A 15,395-nucleotide genomic window follows, 5' to 3' on the forward strand; every position below is an offset into this window, starting at 1 on the left:
GATACTTTATACAAATGATGGGAGACAGTCAAAACATGATGATGGTGAATCCAGCTTTTTCTGGACAAATCTGTCGCCGTCACTCACTTTCTGCTAAGACACAGTTTATATATTTTTTTTGCATCTCTCTTATCAATAAAGATATATAATTTTGGGAAATGGGTAAATTTTGAAAGTCTCTCCTGTTGTCACCTGTCCTCATGATTTGGGCTCAAGATCCCGCACTGGCTTCCCACCCACTAAAGCCTTCTGTTCCCTCTGAAAGCACTACAGCCAGAGAATGAGGCCAGGTCACTGAAGGATGCCTTTCCCCCGTGTTACATCAGCCTTTAGTGCAGCTTTAAAATCAAGATGTGATGCCACGTGTGAGACACAGTCATACTCACTGAGCACAGGTCATGAGCAGGATGGCGATGCAGCTGATGACTGACAGGACCACAGCAATGATTACCAAGACCGTCTGCACCAACTCAGTGTCACTGCCCCCCCTGGTGCGGGTCTCCAGAGTTTGGATCCCACAGCGCTCCCCGTCATAACCCTTCATACATCTGCAGAGTGTATATTTTGTTAAACATGAAGAATAGGGTGAGAGTGTAAATAAATGTGGCTTCAGATGTTAAACTTTACACAAAATAGTGAATATGTCCATTTAGTCAAAATAAGGAAAGATAGCAATAAACCTCATCTTAAAAAAAAAAAAAAAACTAATATATAAATTTAATTATGTATTCATGTCATTTTTTGTTCTTGCCTGTTGGAAAGTTCAGCAAAAAATGATGTGGATTATTTATTCTGATGATAAACTCGTGATCAACTTGCCTCTGACTAAACCACGGTGCTCATATTCACCCACATGCAAACACCCAAAGTGAACTGATGCCGTACTTACATGCACACTGGCTCCTGCAGGCCCTCTATGTGCTTGCAGTAACCATGAATACAGTAGCCCAGGTGGGTGGAGGTGCAGGGATCCTCTGCGGTGGTGAGAGTTGCCGTGTATCCGTTGGTGAAGACCATGTGCTCGGGGTTCAAAGGAGTCGTGCTTTTGCTCTTGTGCCTGCTCCTCCTCTTGCCTTTGCCTTTCCTTTTCTTCCTCTCATCTTTACTGGGATTTAACTCTGTAGCAGGAGAAAGGTTCATTTTAGGAGTTTCCACATATAGGTTCAAGCAGTTTACGTGATGAATTTTTCACATACATACACAACATCCCTGACTGTGACTTTTTTTGATCAACAGTGTAAAGCAGATAAGGAACAGCGAAATTCTTCACTTCTCCATTGCATTCAGAAAAAATATATTTACTGATCACAAATGGCCCAGCATTTCAACAAAACAAAAATCAAGTTCAAGAGGAAAAGAGCTTGTTTGATTTGTCATACCATGAGGGCTGAAATTTTCGTTGTCCCCTCCTGAAAGCTCTTCATCTATTTCCAGCTCGTCATCGTCGCTCAGCAGAGTCTGGAGGCCCTCCCCAGAGGCCGGACCCCCAGTCACTCCAGCTAGTCCACTGGAGTACGTGGCCTCAGATCCCTGAGCGCCCAACGAACTGCAGACTACTGTAAAACCAACAGAACACACAGAAAACAAACAGACTAATGAGTGAGATCAAATATACATAGAGATATATATATTTTTTAAAAAAGATAAGCAATAGGGAGCAATTAGAGTCAAAGTTTACATCATGCAGTTTAATGTGGTGACCCCAGTATTTTATATCCACAGCATTTGGAAAGATCAAGAACGTTTTTTTAAAGCTAGATACCAAACTCAGACTAGAACCTGTTGCCATGAAGGGATGAAATGAATTATAATTATCTGGAAGTTTTATTTTTCTGCAACCAGAAAAAGGACAAACATCTTGAGATTGATGAAATGGCATCCAGTTCTTTTATTCCTATTCTATGGTCACCAGGAACCTAAGCTTGCCTGGTTACTTTCTATTGGCATTGTATTCAGAATCTTTGTCCCATTTACATCTGACTTATCCATTCATCTTAAAATATCGAGCGCAATCTGAGCCCGCTAATTACATACATGCTGTATTGACACTAAAACAAGTACAACCAGTCCACATCCTGAACAATGCTGTACCTGAATGCATCATTCACACACGATGAGAACAACAATGAATGAAATTCAAAGACTAATGAAGAATTTGAAATATGTTGACCTTTCGCAGCATCTGGTGCTGTTGTATAATGATCTGGCCTGGTAATGATTCAGATCCATCCTGAGAACCAGAGGCGCTGCACTTCTGAGACGAATTCTTTTCTCTAAAACCTGCCTGACAAGTCCTCACTTGCAGAGACATTTCTTCCTTGCTTGCCCCCCACCCAGAGCACCCCATTCCTCCTCTGTCCTCATGCCATTTTACATTTCTCCTCTTTCCATTTCATTGATTTTCCTGGCCCTGCACACACGCAAACACACACATACATAATAAAGGTACAAGTCCAAACTTACCGAAGCACAGGAGACAGGTGAGGACGAGAGGGTTCATATCCCAGGAAGAGAGTGTTTTGTGTATGACAGTCCTGTGCAAATCTGTGCGAGGGTGTGTGTGCGTGCCCGAGTGTGATGTGCCTGTTTGTCCCCTGCTGATAGAGATTGTGCTTTGCTCTCTTTACCTCTGCTGGGTGCAGCTTTTATAGACCAACGCCTGCCTCTCAACTCTGAGGAGAAAGAAGGGTGTGTGTGTGTGTGTGTGTGTGTGTGTGTCTAGTGATTAATCAGCCTCAGGCAACACATTTTGTACCTCAACTCCTCACACATGACAAACCTCTGTTGGAGAATAATTAGTCTGAATGAGATTGAGACACAAAACAGTTTGATGTATTCTGACTTGTTTCTGTTCACCATTAAAACACACACAAACATTTGCTCCTGCTTCTTTAATTGTTATTGCTTCCTCGCTTCTCCCTCTATGGTCACGAATAAGGCAATAATTACACTGACACACACAAACGCATGCACGCACACCCCCCCCCAACATACTCATAGCACTCTTATCAGATCATAATCTTGTGTCTCCAAAGTGTCTAGCTACCAGAAACTGAAATAAGTTAATAATATTTTGTTCATTGTTTATTTGGGGATTTTATTTTTAAAGGATTATTGGGAAATTTAATGAGCTTAAAGAGACGAAAACACAAAAGTCAACCAAAAACAGAGATGCAATGTTTTCACTTGGTAACAACGATACACACATTTTGTAATCACCATAGCGACCGGAACCAGCTGCACTTTACTCAAGGTACAAAGATGGTCAGTGATAGCAGTAAACATAAAATAAGTTTTTATGATTGTGTGATTGATTATTAATTATCTGTATCAGGGCAAATGGGGAGAAGACGGTCTAAAAATGTTAATGTGGCATCATGAACGAATTCAACCTCTGAATTCAGCTTTTTTACTGAGAGATAAGTCAAGTTTTACAAGATAAATCATATTCTAATTGTGTGTTTCACAGTGAACATGAGGCAGAATAACTTCTGCTCTCAAGTAAATATTATTTTATCTATTGAAATGCACCAAATCTGTTATGTTATTCTATTATTAAATGTATGTTTTGTATTGTTCAACAGGGAGTTTTTCTGTGTCTTAATTATTGTGTGTGTGGTTTAATTAAACGATGGCAAGCGTTACTATTTTAGTACACTGTAACCAAGAGGACACCTTATGGCTTGGGTGGGGATGCTGCACAGAAGGGTGTGTTGTTATGTTGTTGTGTCTGCAGACAGAGGTTATCCCATCATTCGTGCTCCGGTGGAATCCAATAGAAGCCCTCTAGGAATGCTGGGAACTTGTCCATCTCATTCCTCGGCCTCAACAACGACCAGAAGCTCCTGACACATTTTGTTTATAACAGCCGTAGGAATTAAATTGTTTGGATTATGTGTAATGGCATTGAGGATATGTGATATGAATGTGTGGAAAGTCTGACACAAGCCTGGAGAGAAGCACCTCATAACAGCCGCCCACTGTAAACACGCTGCTGTGTAGTTAACAGCGTGACGGGTAAAAACTTTCTGACACACAAATACAGCCGTATCTATTTGGATAAAACTTTGAATCATGCATTTTTACACAAGCTCAGTAGCTGTCATGATTTAACCACCCCCACCTCTGGAAAGGGATTATTGCCCACATGAAGTAAAACCTAAGACCTACAAACCTGTAAATACAGAATAAATGCAAACAAGACTAAGAGTCTAGACACAAAAGCAGCTCTGTGAGGCTGTAGTTAGGCACAGTTACGCTTTGAGATAAGTCCTGTTGTATTTATTTGGTTTGTGCTGGTTGGTTATGGACCCTTAAGTTGACTGCCCTGCTTTGTAGCATTTGTCTCAGTTAGTACAGTGTAAATGCAAGTCAGGTTAATGTTGAATTTTATCCTGAAGAAAAGAAGTTCATGTTGAATTTCATTGGTAAGTGTTATAAATGTGCAGCTTCCCCCTTTTTTTCGAGTTAAGTGCTACCATTAACCTGCTAACATGCTGATGTTTAGCTCAAGGGCGTAGGTTTGCATATGGACGGTAGGGACATGTCCCTACCCTAGGGACATGTCCCTACCAATATTTGTATATTATATGTAATATATATGTTTGGAGTGAAGTCATATTAGGTCATTCCAATGAGCCCTCCAAGAGGCTGCGTCTCCGAGACAAAGCATGGAGACGGGGATGCAAGGATTTAGGCATGCTATGTGAAGGCTCACGTCATGTGAGAATATCACAGTGGTACCTAACATTACCAGAAAAATGTCAGCTGATTTTATTTAACCATGTTAGCTAGCGTTGACTAGCAAGCTAACCCTGGTTTCTGTCTTCTGTAGGATAGCAGTCAGGTTGTAAAAATAAAATGCTGGATATATCAAAGGATGAGTTTAATTTCAGTTGAAAAATCCAAAGAAAATGTCACTATGAATACTATGACTTTTCTTACACCAAACTATACTATGACGTCTTTATACCTTACTATGATTTTTTATGACCTTTTATGCCCTACTATACTATGAATTTTAATGCCTTAATATACTATGACTTATGACATATATATGACATATATGTCCCTATATCAAGAGCAATGTTACCATATATGTCACCTATAAGAGGATATATTATTATGACATATATACATCCTGGATCACTGGATATTTGAATAATTAAGTTTATACATAAATATATGAAATACTCATAGTAAAATGCAAATTTATTAAAACAGAATGCCTGTTAAATTTCTACGGTATTCAGATGCCTTTTCCAAATTTCATGTGAAACTATCCAACAGGTATCGATCCATCTCCCTCAAAACCATAAATATTGTCCTGATGAAAAGTCAGGGGGTTAAAGTCAGTAGCCTGCTCCTCTAGCTAACATGAACGTCTGTAAATCCCGTGGCAATCTTTTCAATGGTTATTGAGATATTTCAGTCTGGACCAAAGTGGTTGACCAAATGACAGACCAACCTTACCGTATCTACAGCCATGCCATTAGCATGGCTAACAAAAATAACACCGAAGATGAACCAGCGTTACGCAGCAAAACAAATGTGTACATGGTACACGTGGACATTTTGTTTTGTTAAAGGACACGCAAGGCTGCAGCTTAGTGGGGCTTCCACCAACCACATTACTCACTGTATGAGTAACCTACTATTACTTATGCAGTAATTAGGTAATAGCAATTACCTCTAATGAGTACACTGTGGAGATCATAGCAGCATTTCCTGAACTTCGGATATGTTTATCCATGGGTTTTATATTTAGAACAAAATGGACAACACTAAGTGGGTGTGTTTGTGGGTCTCTGTGTGTGTAAGTGCATTCTTATGTGTTTCTACACATGCCTTAAACAGAGCAGCGCCTGCCGGTGAGTTAATGTTTATGTGTGATCACTGCTGTTCATTAGCATAGAGGACATATAACGATGCCTCGGTCAGGTGTTAAAAATGGCTCATTGACTCTGGTTGAAGCACTAATGACGGTGCAAAGCTAAAATGGTGTTATTGATTAACTTGACACCAGACACTGCTTTCAGTGGGTCACATGATGATGCCGCAAACATACAGCATTTCTTTGCGTTATATAAGCTTAGAACAACGCTGCAACAATTTGTCATGTTTTATCTTGCAAAGAATTATTATTATTTTGCATTTATAAGCAGTACATCAACATTTGATATTTGTTTACAACTCATTATAACTTAGTTTAAAGCAGATACAAGTGTTTATTAATATATTGTCAACAGTCATAACTCCTCTTGTGGACACTCATAAGTGGAGGCTGCTATAAACAGATATTAATTTAATGACAATATAGTAATACAGAGTTGTAAAAGTGGAGCTGTTCTATAAACAGATATTAATATAATGACAATATTGTAATACACAGTTGTAAATTATAAGATATGTCTTCATAGGAAAAGTTACAATTGTTGAAAAATACTGAACATTAATAGAATGTGTTTACACCATTTGTTAAATTTTTTATATCAAAATAAAGTGTTACCCAATGTTCCTCTGAACTGTAAAAGAGAACATAAAATGAAAGAGTCATAAAACAGGATAGTTTTCATTTTATAATCCTAGTGTCATTAGTGTTTAATCAGAGGGATCAGGGTATCGGCTATGCTTATTGTTTTGCACGCAGTCTCTGTGCACCACGCTTGTGTGAGTACCACCATGAATCATCGATCCTCATAATGTAAAGGTAAAGGTGACTCTGCTGTCTAATAAACACCCATTCACAGATTCTTTCATCCATCCATCCATATCATTATTTTGGGTGTGTACAGGAACGTGTGCAGTTTACTGTCATCAAAGTTCTTAAAGTCATTAAAACTGTTAAACAGTTTGCTTACAAATCCTTTAAACCTGCTACTAACCAGCCATATTCACCAACCTCCTAGAGAAGAGTTAACCTGGTTTTCTGGTGACTTCCAAATAATTTGTCTTTTGTAATAATTTTTACAAACGATAACATTTTGTTATGATGCAGGTAGGTTGAGGTATGCTATTCTTTCCCACCGCTACCACCATGTGCCAAGTCTTATACAGAAAAAAAGTGCTACAGATAAAAGTTTTCCTTCCTCTGTTAGCCAGCGGTAGGCCTACATGTTTGGTTTATTACGTGACAGCGAGCCAGCATGCACAACACCAGGGCCCGGAACTGTGAATCACATACAGCTGTCGTAATCATGTCTGCTGAAACAGATCTAAAGAGGCGCTGTGAGTCTTAAAGCAGAGCTCTAACTAAAGGAGCTCCAGTCTGAGATTACACATACTGTCCCCCAGTAACCTCCATTTGGAAACTTATCTTACTTACCAGATCATTCACTTTTACTAACTTTAAAAAGTTACTCAGTAGACCAATATTTTGAAAATATTGTTGTGAAAAGGACAAATGAATATGTACTTGATACTGATATAAATTCAAAATAAAAATTCACACACACACCAGAAAAGGTCGACAGTTGAAAGTCAGTAATCAAATTAAAGAAGTGTAAAATGGAAGAGGACAAGCTGCACATTTGAAATGCATTTGCTTTAATTTATATTTTATAAAACATGTTTGTACAGCTAATACTACTATTGCAAAAATGTCATATAATAAAGTTACAGTCATTGTGCAGCAGATGGTGATCAACTGTGCGGTACAGAGAGATATTTGATCACATTGATCACGTGGAGGAAAAATGTGAAAACTGCACAGAGACTTGAGACTCTCAGCTGTGGCCTTCACACAGTGATGAAGAACGAACAGGCGGCATAAAAAGAAATTCATACAGGACCGTACAAAAAAAAATTCAAGCTGTATTCATGTTTGTAGCAGTAACAGCGCTTCCAGTGTATAAATTAATACTTTCAAATAAATTAGCAAAATGAGAATACTTTCTGACTAAACGAAGACTCAATTAATAAAAAACAGTTACACTCAGTGGCCAGTGATAATGACAACATTGGATAATTCTTAATATTTGTCATAAGTAAAGAAAAAAGGGCACAAAAGCGACAATAAATAAAGGCTAAACAAGGCAGAAATACTAGCTATAACTTAGAAACAAGGTTTAACAAATGATAAAAACTGTGTAAATCGGTGCTTGAGCAAGTAATTGAGAAGAGGGAAGGCAGCTAGACTTCATCAGTTTTCACTTTCAATCAGTTTCATTTTTGTCTCAGACGTTACAAGATCCGAAAACTTGCTCAAGATGAGCTCTTTGAAATCCTGAAATCTCACATTGAGTCTCACGTGAAGGAAGTAAAGCATGACGATATGATTACGATCACTGAAAATCTGGATCTAAACTGTGGCTCTTTAACTGAGAAGCAGCACAGGGAGCTTTACGGACCCAGGCCAGAATTTCTGAAAGCACGGTTCACTGCGTGGGATCAGAAACAGTTTCACTGGTCCACTCTTACCCCTCTTATTGGTTCCTTTTCCATGACCCACTGTCATTATGGGTGGAAACTGCTTTTGTGTGTCTCACTATTTATCTTTTCATACATGAGGGTATGAAACATTAGAGTCAATGCACAAAAAGCTGATTCTTTTAATCTCTATGTGCCAATCTGCGTGTCAATCTGCGTGCTTCAAAGCCTTGTGACGTACAATACTGTGAGCAGGCACAGTCCAGGAAACCAGCCACTGAGTGTAGGCCAATGTAGCGAGTCAGGTCACGTCATGATATGTTGAAATTTTCAGTTAGAAAACTGGAGAAAATCCTGCTGGGGGCGTGTGTGTGACACTTTACACAATCTGGACTCCTCTGTAACCCTGCTGCTTCTGGTGACGTCGGAATCTGTTTTTCTTATACCTGTAAAGATAACACAGTACTTTATTTTTTATTCCAGTTCAAAAGACACTAATCAACTCACTAACTTTGTTTTTCCACCATCCTTAAAAAAAAGCCTTTGAAACCACTTAAATAAAGTCAAAACTGCAGGTTGGTGGAGTTTCAGTGTCCAAGAAATGGCTTTGAGATCATTATCATCCTCCGTGGCTCGACGTGTCCCTGCATGAAACAGGATGTCGGGGCCAGACTTCACGTCATGAGGCTCTTGAATCACACTAAAAATCTATGATCACACTTTATACTGAATTTGCGTGCTACCAAGACAAAAAAAAGAGTTTCAGTGCATGTTGAAAAATGTATTGGATTATAATTGAAAGGCACAAACAGAAAGGCCTTTTTCATTCAACAAAAACTTGAAAATAACCTTCTTTTCATTGCACCTGGGGCCCACATTTGGAAAAGACCAATGGATTATTACTACCTGTGCATTAACATGTGATTAACATTTGGATGTCAACTACTACTATCTGAGCTGATCTGATCCGATCGAACATCCATCTCACTAAGTTATTTATGATGAGAAACATGCCAGTTCCGTTAGATCAGCCTGTTTCTCACAGGAATGAACTTGTTCCAAAAACTTTTTAGATGTTAAAAAATGAACATAAGACTCTTGATGGAAGACAAGTTACAGTTCACTGCTTATTCTATAAAACTCATAAAGACTACAGGTTACTGCAGGTGAATTTATCTCACCTTATTACTAAGAAAAGTAAAAACTGAAGGACTCAATAAAATACAAAAATTACTCGGTAAGATAAATATTTTCAGCATGTAAAATGTGATATAATAAACTCCAGCAGTTGCATGTAGTGCAGTCAACGGAAAAAGCAAATATTTCCCTTTGAAATGCATTGGAAGTATAAAGTAACACATTTTTTGGCAGTGCAGTGTAAACAGGCTGTAAACACCATGTTGACACATCATCAACTTTCAAACTGATACGGCTTATTTACACGTCCAGTAGTTACAGAGCAACATTATCATTCTAAGACCGATACTCGCTCTACTTTTAGCTCCGTGTTTGGTCTGAACCAACCCCTGAGGGAAACATTTGACTCTTTAGCTGCTAAATGCTCCATGATGGTCATCAGCTTGTTGCTAACTGTGTCTGTCTGCTGTCTGGTGTTTACAGTCAGAGGAGAGGGAGTCAAAGTTGGCAGCAAAGCGAGTGTCCCACATTTGGAAAAGGCCAGTTCAAAATGAAAAAAGTGAAGAAATGATTTTGTGTCAAAAACAATGTTGGCTTACTGTCGGATGTCCCAGAATTCCTAGCTACATCCCTAAAATACAGGCACTGATAACAGCGATCCACACCATTCTCAGATAAAGATAAAGTGGTTATTTCCCTTCATATTTCACATACACGTTCAGTCACAGACTAAAGACTTACCATTTGCAGCAGAAGTACAGAACTCCAGCCAGACCTATAATCAGCAGACTCACACAGAAAATGGTTACAATTATCTGTTCATCTCCCATTCGCTGCACGACAAGCTCTGGGTGGGCACACCTGGGGCCATAAAAACCCCTCTCACACCTGCAACACAAAGAGGCGAGTCACACATAATCACACATTAACAGTAAAAGACACACACACACACTCACACACACACACACACACACACTCACACACACACAGGATCGTACTTGCAGTGGTGCTCGTTCATGTCCACCAGCAGCATGCACTGGCCATTGTTCAGGCAGTAGGTGTCAAACTTGCTGTCGCAGCTCTGCGTTGACCGCTTCACCACATGAGGGCGCTCCTCTCCCTGCCCTGAAACAACGACAACAAAGACGGCTGTGAAAAACCTTTTCACTGGCAACGCTGCATCATTTTCACTGAGCGGCACTCTGTTGATGAAAGTGCTCTCATCAGGATCTGAGGCTTGAAGAATCAATAACATGTTTGATATTTTAAATTTCTTTCAGAGCTGCAGCAATTAGTCGATTAATCAGTTGGTCAAATGAAAGAAAATCAATCAGCTCTTATTCTGATAGGCTATTAATCATTTAAGTCGTTTTTCAAGCCAAAACGCAGAAAACATCTGATGGTTGCAGGTTCTCAGATCCAACAATGTGTTGCTTGTCTGGGTTTTACATTGAAGTTAATTTAATAATGTATTCTATTAGATTTAATTTGCTGTACCTCTACCTCCCTTTGTCTGGTTTTATTTGATGATTGTAGAAAGGAAGTGTTTTACCTTTTTCCCCTGTTGCAAAGCACTTTGAAAGGTGTTGTATAAATAGAGTTTAAATCACGCCACATGCCACATTGGATTATACATATTTACACATCAATATAGTTTTTGTTGTTTTGGATATGTATTACAGCACATTCAATCTGAAACGACATAAAATGGTGGAGCTGAAATTTACTGACTTTCAGCTTTAATGGTGTCTGAGGGTCATCACATCTGTATGTTTTCTGCAATATAACTCTCATTAAAAAAAAAAGGGTCTTAAATGCTGCATTTATTTTGAAGCACTGCAAAGTGCTACAACACACACATCTTTACTATTGCTAGACTAAAAATCTAAATACACTATCTACAGTTATCAAGAGCATGATGTCCCATATACTTTACAATACTTGGAATTATGTGTTCGCACTTATTGTGGTCTACTTCTACTACCCTGGAAAATTGCAAATACAATGTTGCTGTGAATACCTGCAGGTAGAGAGGCGCTGTCTGCAGTTTGCAGTCTGGATGAGACACTCTTGGTAAGTACATACGGCCAGAGCAGCATGACACCTGTTGAACAGAGAATACTTGACTCATTAGTTAAACTGGATATAAAGTCAGTTTTGTACGGCAGATTTTTACCCGCCCCGTGGAGGTTGTTGTCTCTGTGGCGTGCCATCCAAACATCCTACTAATATAATCGAAAGGGGTTTGTGTGTGTGTGTGTGTGTGTCCGTGTAACTGCTGTGTGTAGGAAGCAGCTAGGGGAACCTATTTCTTAATGAGGCATTTCAAACCACACCAAGTTTGTCTGTTCTTTTTTCCTTTGTTTGTGAGAAGGCAGAACAAGAAAAGTACAAGCACATGAAAATGAACGAGCCCCCACGTCTTCTCCAGTGGAAACAGAGCCGACAACGTCAACGTTTCTACCGAAGGACATGAGGAAGGACTAACAGACAACAATGCGCATGCAGAGCTACTGTCACCAGCTGTAATTTGGCCACCATTGTCATATCAACTGTCAGCAAATCCTACTAATATCTTTATTCCTACACCATCTTATGACAGTTGAGACACACATTGTAAGACCCAAATGGCGCTTCGTTCTTTCGCTACCTTGATCTCCTCAACACTTGCCTCTATATGTTTAATGACTGGTTCCAAATGGTTTTGATTGTGTCCCTTTAAAATGAAGCCAAGTCTATGCATGACTCCTTGTCACAGGTTTACCTATGAGAGATTATTATCTTGGTCATTTAGTCCACATCACCTGCAAAATGATTTGTGTTTGTCGACTGTGGTTAGCGTTAAGGAAATATTTAGAAATGACACATATGTGGGAAAAAAGAAAAAAAATTTTGCAGATAAACGTCAGATTCCCTGCCAGTTTTTTTTTTTTTTTTTTTTGTGTGTGTGTGTAAACTACCCCACCTAGGACATTACATGGTGTGGCTCGTGTTGCCTGGCCCACATGCCTGTACCAGCCTGCACACCATTATAATGCGTATCATTTGCAGACGCCCACATTCCTGCAGGCAAGACAGAAAAACACAAATCTGGATGCAAGATGCGTCTAGTTATGGCTGGTTATGAATCTGGTTATACTCGCTGTAAAAGCCTGGCTCTGGGTTTCTGTTCCTGCCTGTTGTTATGGCTGCAGAGATATTTTTTCTCTGTTTTCAGTGAGAGGACACAGGATGGTTGTTGGGTGTTTCTGATGTGGCTGATTGGTGTAAATTACACAATACATTTGAGCTGGAAGTGGTGACCAAGCAACTCTTCTGCATCACCATCCAATCAGCCCATTCACATCATTAGCCACTGATTCACTCTAATGATACTAAGGCATGTTATGTTCTCAAGACCCAAGATGGACATCCATGAGAATTAAACTTGTATTTTTCCAACATTTTGTACAATCAGGTTAAACATATATACAAATAAAAACACTCAACTGTTTTTAAAGGGTAAAGGTAAGAAGGAAAACAACAAACCTGCAGTACAGTATATGACCCACATGATCGAGAGCAGTGAGAGGAACAGTTTTCATTGTTAAACTGGATGGATTACCTATTAATCACAAAACTCTGTCAAAATGAACCCGGACTGAATTACTGCAAAACTCTGAGGTGGTTTATTTATTTAAAAAAAAAAATCCTAATGAAAAATAATAACATTAATATTTCTATCAGGACACTTGCAGTGATTGTGTTTGTTTGTCTCACAGTGTTGGAAAGTAACTAAATATATTTGCTGAATTACTGCCCTGAAGTAGAAGACTGAGGTTCCTGTACTTTACTTGAATATTTCCATTATCTGTTACTTTACTTCAGTGAATGTAAAGATTATAGAAAAGAAAAATGCAATACAAAACAGAACAAATTAGGGCTGCAGAACTAAAAATAGCTCCACATAGACTCGTATCTGTCACCTTTCTGTAGAACAAGTACTTTTACTTTCATACTTAAAGTATATTTCATTGATAAATGAAGGAGTTTGACTTGTACTGGAGTATTTTCACATTGTTATATTGGTGGTCAGGTAAAGGATCTGAGCACTTCCTCCACTACTGGGTACTCAACAGCCAGAATATATTATTTCCTGCTCAAGTTTGTTATATGATTTTTTGGTGTTAAGAATTAACCTGAACAACAAGTAGGCTAAATGACAGATTTAATCAGACCACATGCGCTTTCAAATAATAAGTCTTCCATTCATAGTTTATTTGCCAACATCCCTCAGCATCCCTCAGGCTCTGGGCTCAGCATGGGCGTCAGCTCATTAACACAGGTATGTGGCAAAGTCCTTCATCTGACTCCATAACTTCCACTCAGGTCCATTTCTGAAATGACTTGTAAAGGATGAGGCAAACATCAAAGTTAACAAGTGGTAGAATGACCAGGTAGAATCCCATGTAAAATAAAAGTATTAAAAAAAAAAATACTAGCTGGGATTTTGAAGTTATAACTGACCCATTTCTATAATATAAACTGCTGCAATACCTTTATCTCCTAAATATAGGTATGTTCATGCTTCCTGTCCAGATAAAGGATTAGATGTAAAGGTTAAGAAATTATGACATTAGCTACTTTTTTCCAGTTTTTTTCAAGCTGGTGTAAAAAGCAACTAAGTACATTTATCCAAATAATGCACTAGTATTTCCATTTTTTACTTTTTCCTGAGTACTTGTATTAGTGTATTTTTACACTGTGGCATTGTGACTTTTATGTTGCAAGGTACAAAGTAGCTGTAGTGAGTAGCTGTCGGATAAATGTAACGGACAAAAACACAGTTGAATATAAGTATAATGTCTGAGTACTCAAAAAATACTCCAATACAAGTAAAAATCCTACATTCAAAATATGCCTAAATAATACAATCACCTTCAAGAATCTAAAGTAAAAGTACTTTATTCCTTCTGCATAAAAAATGTACCATGTGTTATATTATGATACAGGATTATTGTTTAAGAGGCATTTTAACTTTCATTCTATTTCAAGAGGGATCCAGTTTAATACTGTTTAATCTAATGCATTGTTTTTTTATAAACTCATATTATGTTTTATAAAAAATCTTTACCTGAAAAGCAACAAGTAACTAAAGCTGTTAAATAAATGTAGCGCAGAGAAAAGTAGGACTACGGTATTTTTTGTAAATACAATAATGGAGAGGAATAAAGGAGCAAGACAAATCCTCAGTAAAATACCAGCATTTGAAAACTGCACGTTAGTAACTGTGTGAATGCACTTAGCTAGTTTTGAGTTCAGTAGCTTTCAGTGGCTTTAATGTCTTTTAAATCAACAGGTCACATCACATGTTAAACATGTTAAACTAAGTACGTGGCGCTGATTTCATCCCATTAAAACATTAAAGAAAACTCAACTCACCGATGAGTGAGAGCAGCGCTGAAGCTTTGCTGTTCCCCATTTCAGCAGGTACAGGTGGTCGACAGGATCGAGGCTCGGCGGTGCAGGTTCACCTACAGAGGGATGAGCTGGTCTGGATAAGAGACGCTTCCGACCTGACACAGTAATTACTGGGTAAAGAGGCAGGCGATGCCTCTCCTGGCGAAGACAAACGGGAAGCCAATGGGCTCAGTCCTGCACTCTGGGTGTGGTGACACATTCCTGTGATTTAGATAATTTCCGACTTTAAATTAAAAAAAAAGACAGATTCTGCAGGCAACACGACATCTGAAGGAGGAGCTGCTTCTCTTCCCGGCTCCCTTCAGATGGAAGTCCAGCCGTTACTTAAAAACAGTTACCGCAGTTTAATTTAGCCTAAAATATACTTATCATACCTATCAAAAGAAAAATGCAGTTATTATACAGCAGAGTGGCTCATGCCAGAATTGTGG

General features: G+C 38.7%; 2 protein-coding genes across 2 annotated transcripts; both read right to left on the reverse strand.

The window, feature by feature from the left end:
• Nucleotides 1-382: 382 nt before the first annotated feature.
• On the reverse strand, nucleotides 383-2,601 carry LOC111236452 (amphiregulin-like). The gene is made up of 4 exons (XM_022765186.1): nucleotides 2,464-2,601; nucleotides 1,380-1,556; nucleotides 890-1,118; nucleotides 383-548 (listed from the first exon to the last, which is right to left on the reverse strand). The coding sequence occupies exons 1-4, from the start codon at nucleotides 2,498-2,500 to the stop codon at nucleotides 383-385; spliced, it is 609 nt and encodes a 202-aa protein (XP_022620907.1). The 5' UTR covers nucleotides 2,501-2,601.
• Nucleotides 2,602-8,573: 5,972 nt separating this feature from the next.
• On the reverse strand, nucleotides 8,574-11,607 carry ereg (epiregulin). The gene is made up of 4 exons (XM_022765285.1): nucleotides 11,525-11,607; nucleotides 10,503-10,629; nucleotides 10,246-10,392; nucleotides 8,574-8,813 (listed from the first exon to the last, which is right to left on the reverse strand). The coding sequence occupies exons 1-4, from the start codon at nucleotides 11,601-11,603 to the stop codon at nucleotides 8,747-8,749; spliced, it is 420 nt and encodes a 139-aa protein (XP_022621006.1). The 5' UTR covers nucleotides 11,604-11,607; the 3' UTR covers nucleotides 8,574-8,746.
• Nucleotides 11,608-15,395: the final 3,788 nt, after the last annotated feature.

This window comes from Seriola dumerili, unplaced genomic scaffold (genome assembly GCF_002260705.1).
Source record: "Seriola dumerili isolate Sdu_G_001 unplaced genomic scaffold, Sdu_1.0 BDQW01000668.1, whole genome shotgun sequence".
NCBI lineage: Eukaryota > Metazoa > Chordata > Actinopteri > Carangiformes > Carangidae > Seriola > Seriola dumerili.

Coding starts and splice junctions, on each gene's coding strand:
- ereg (XM_022765285.1), bottom strand. CDS start 11,603: ATGCTGCTCTGGCCGTATGTACTTACCAAGAGTGTCTCATCCAGACTG. Junction 10,630..11,524: donor CAGCGCCTCTCTACCTGCAG/GTATTCACAGCA, acceptor TCGTTGTTTCAG/GGCAGGGAGAGGAGCGCCCT. Junction 8,814..10,245: donor CTGTACTTCTGCTGCAAATG/GTAAGTCTTTAG, acceptor TTATCTTTACAG/GTATAAGAAAAACAGATTCC.
- LOC111236452 (XM_022765186.1), bottom strand. CDS start 2,500: ATGAACCCTCTCGTCCTCACCTGTCTCCTGTGCTTCG. Junction 1,557..2,463: donor CACCTGTCTCCTGTGCTTCG/GTAAGTTTGGAC, acceptor TTGGTTTTACAG/TAGTCTGCAGTTCGTTGGGC. Junction 549..889: donor CTGCAGGAGCCAGTGTGCAT/GTAAGTACGGCA, acceptor TACACTCTGCAG/ATGTATGAAGGGTTATGACG.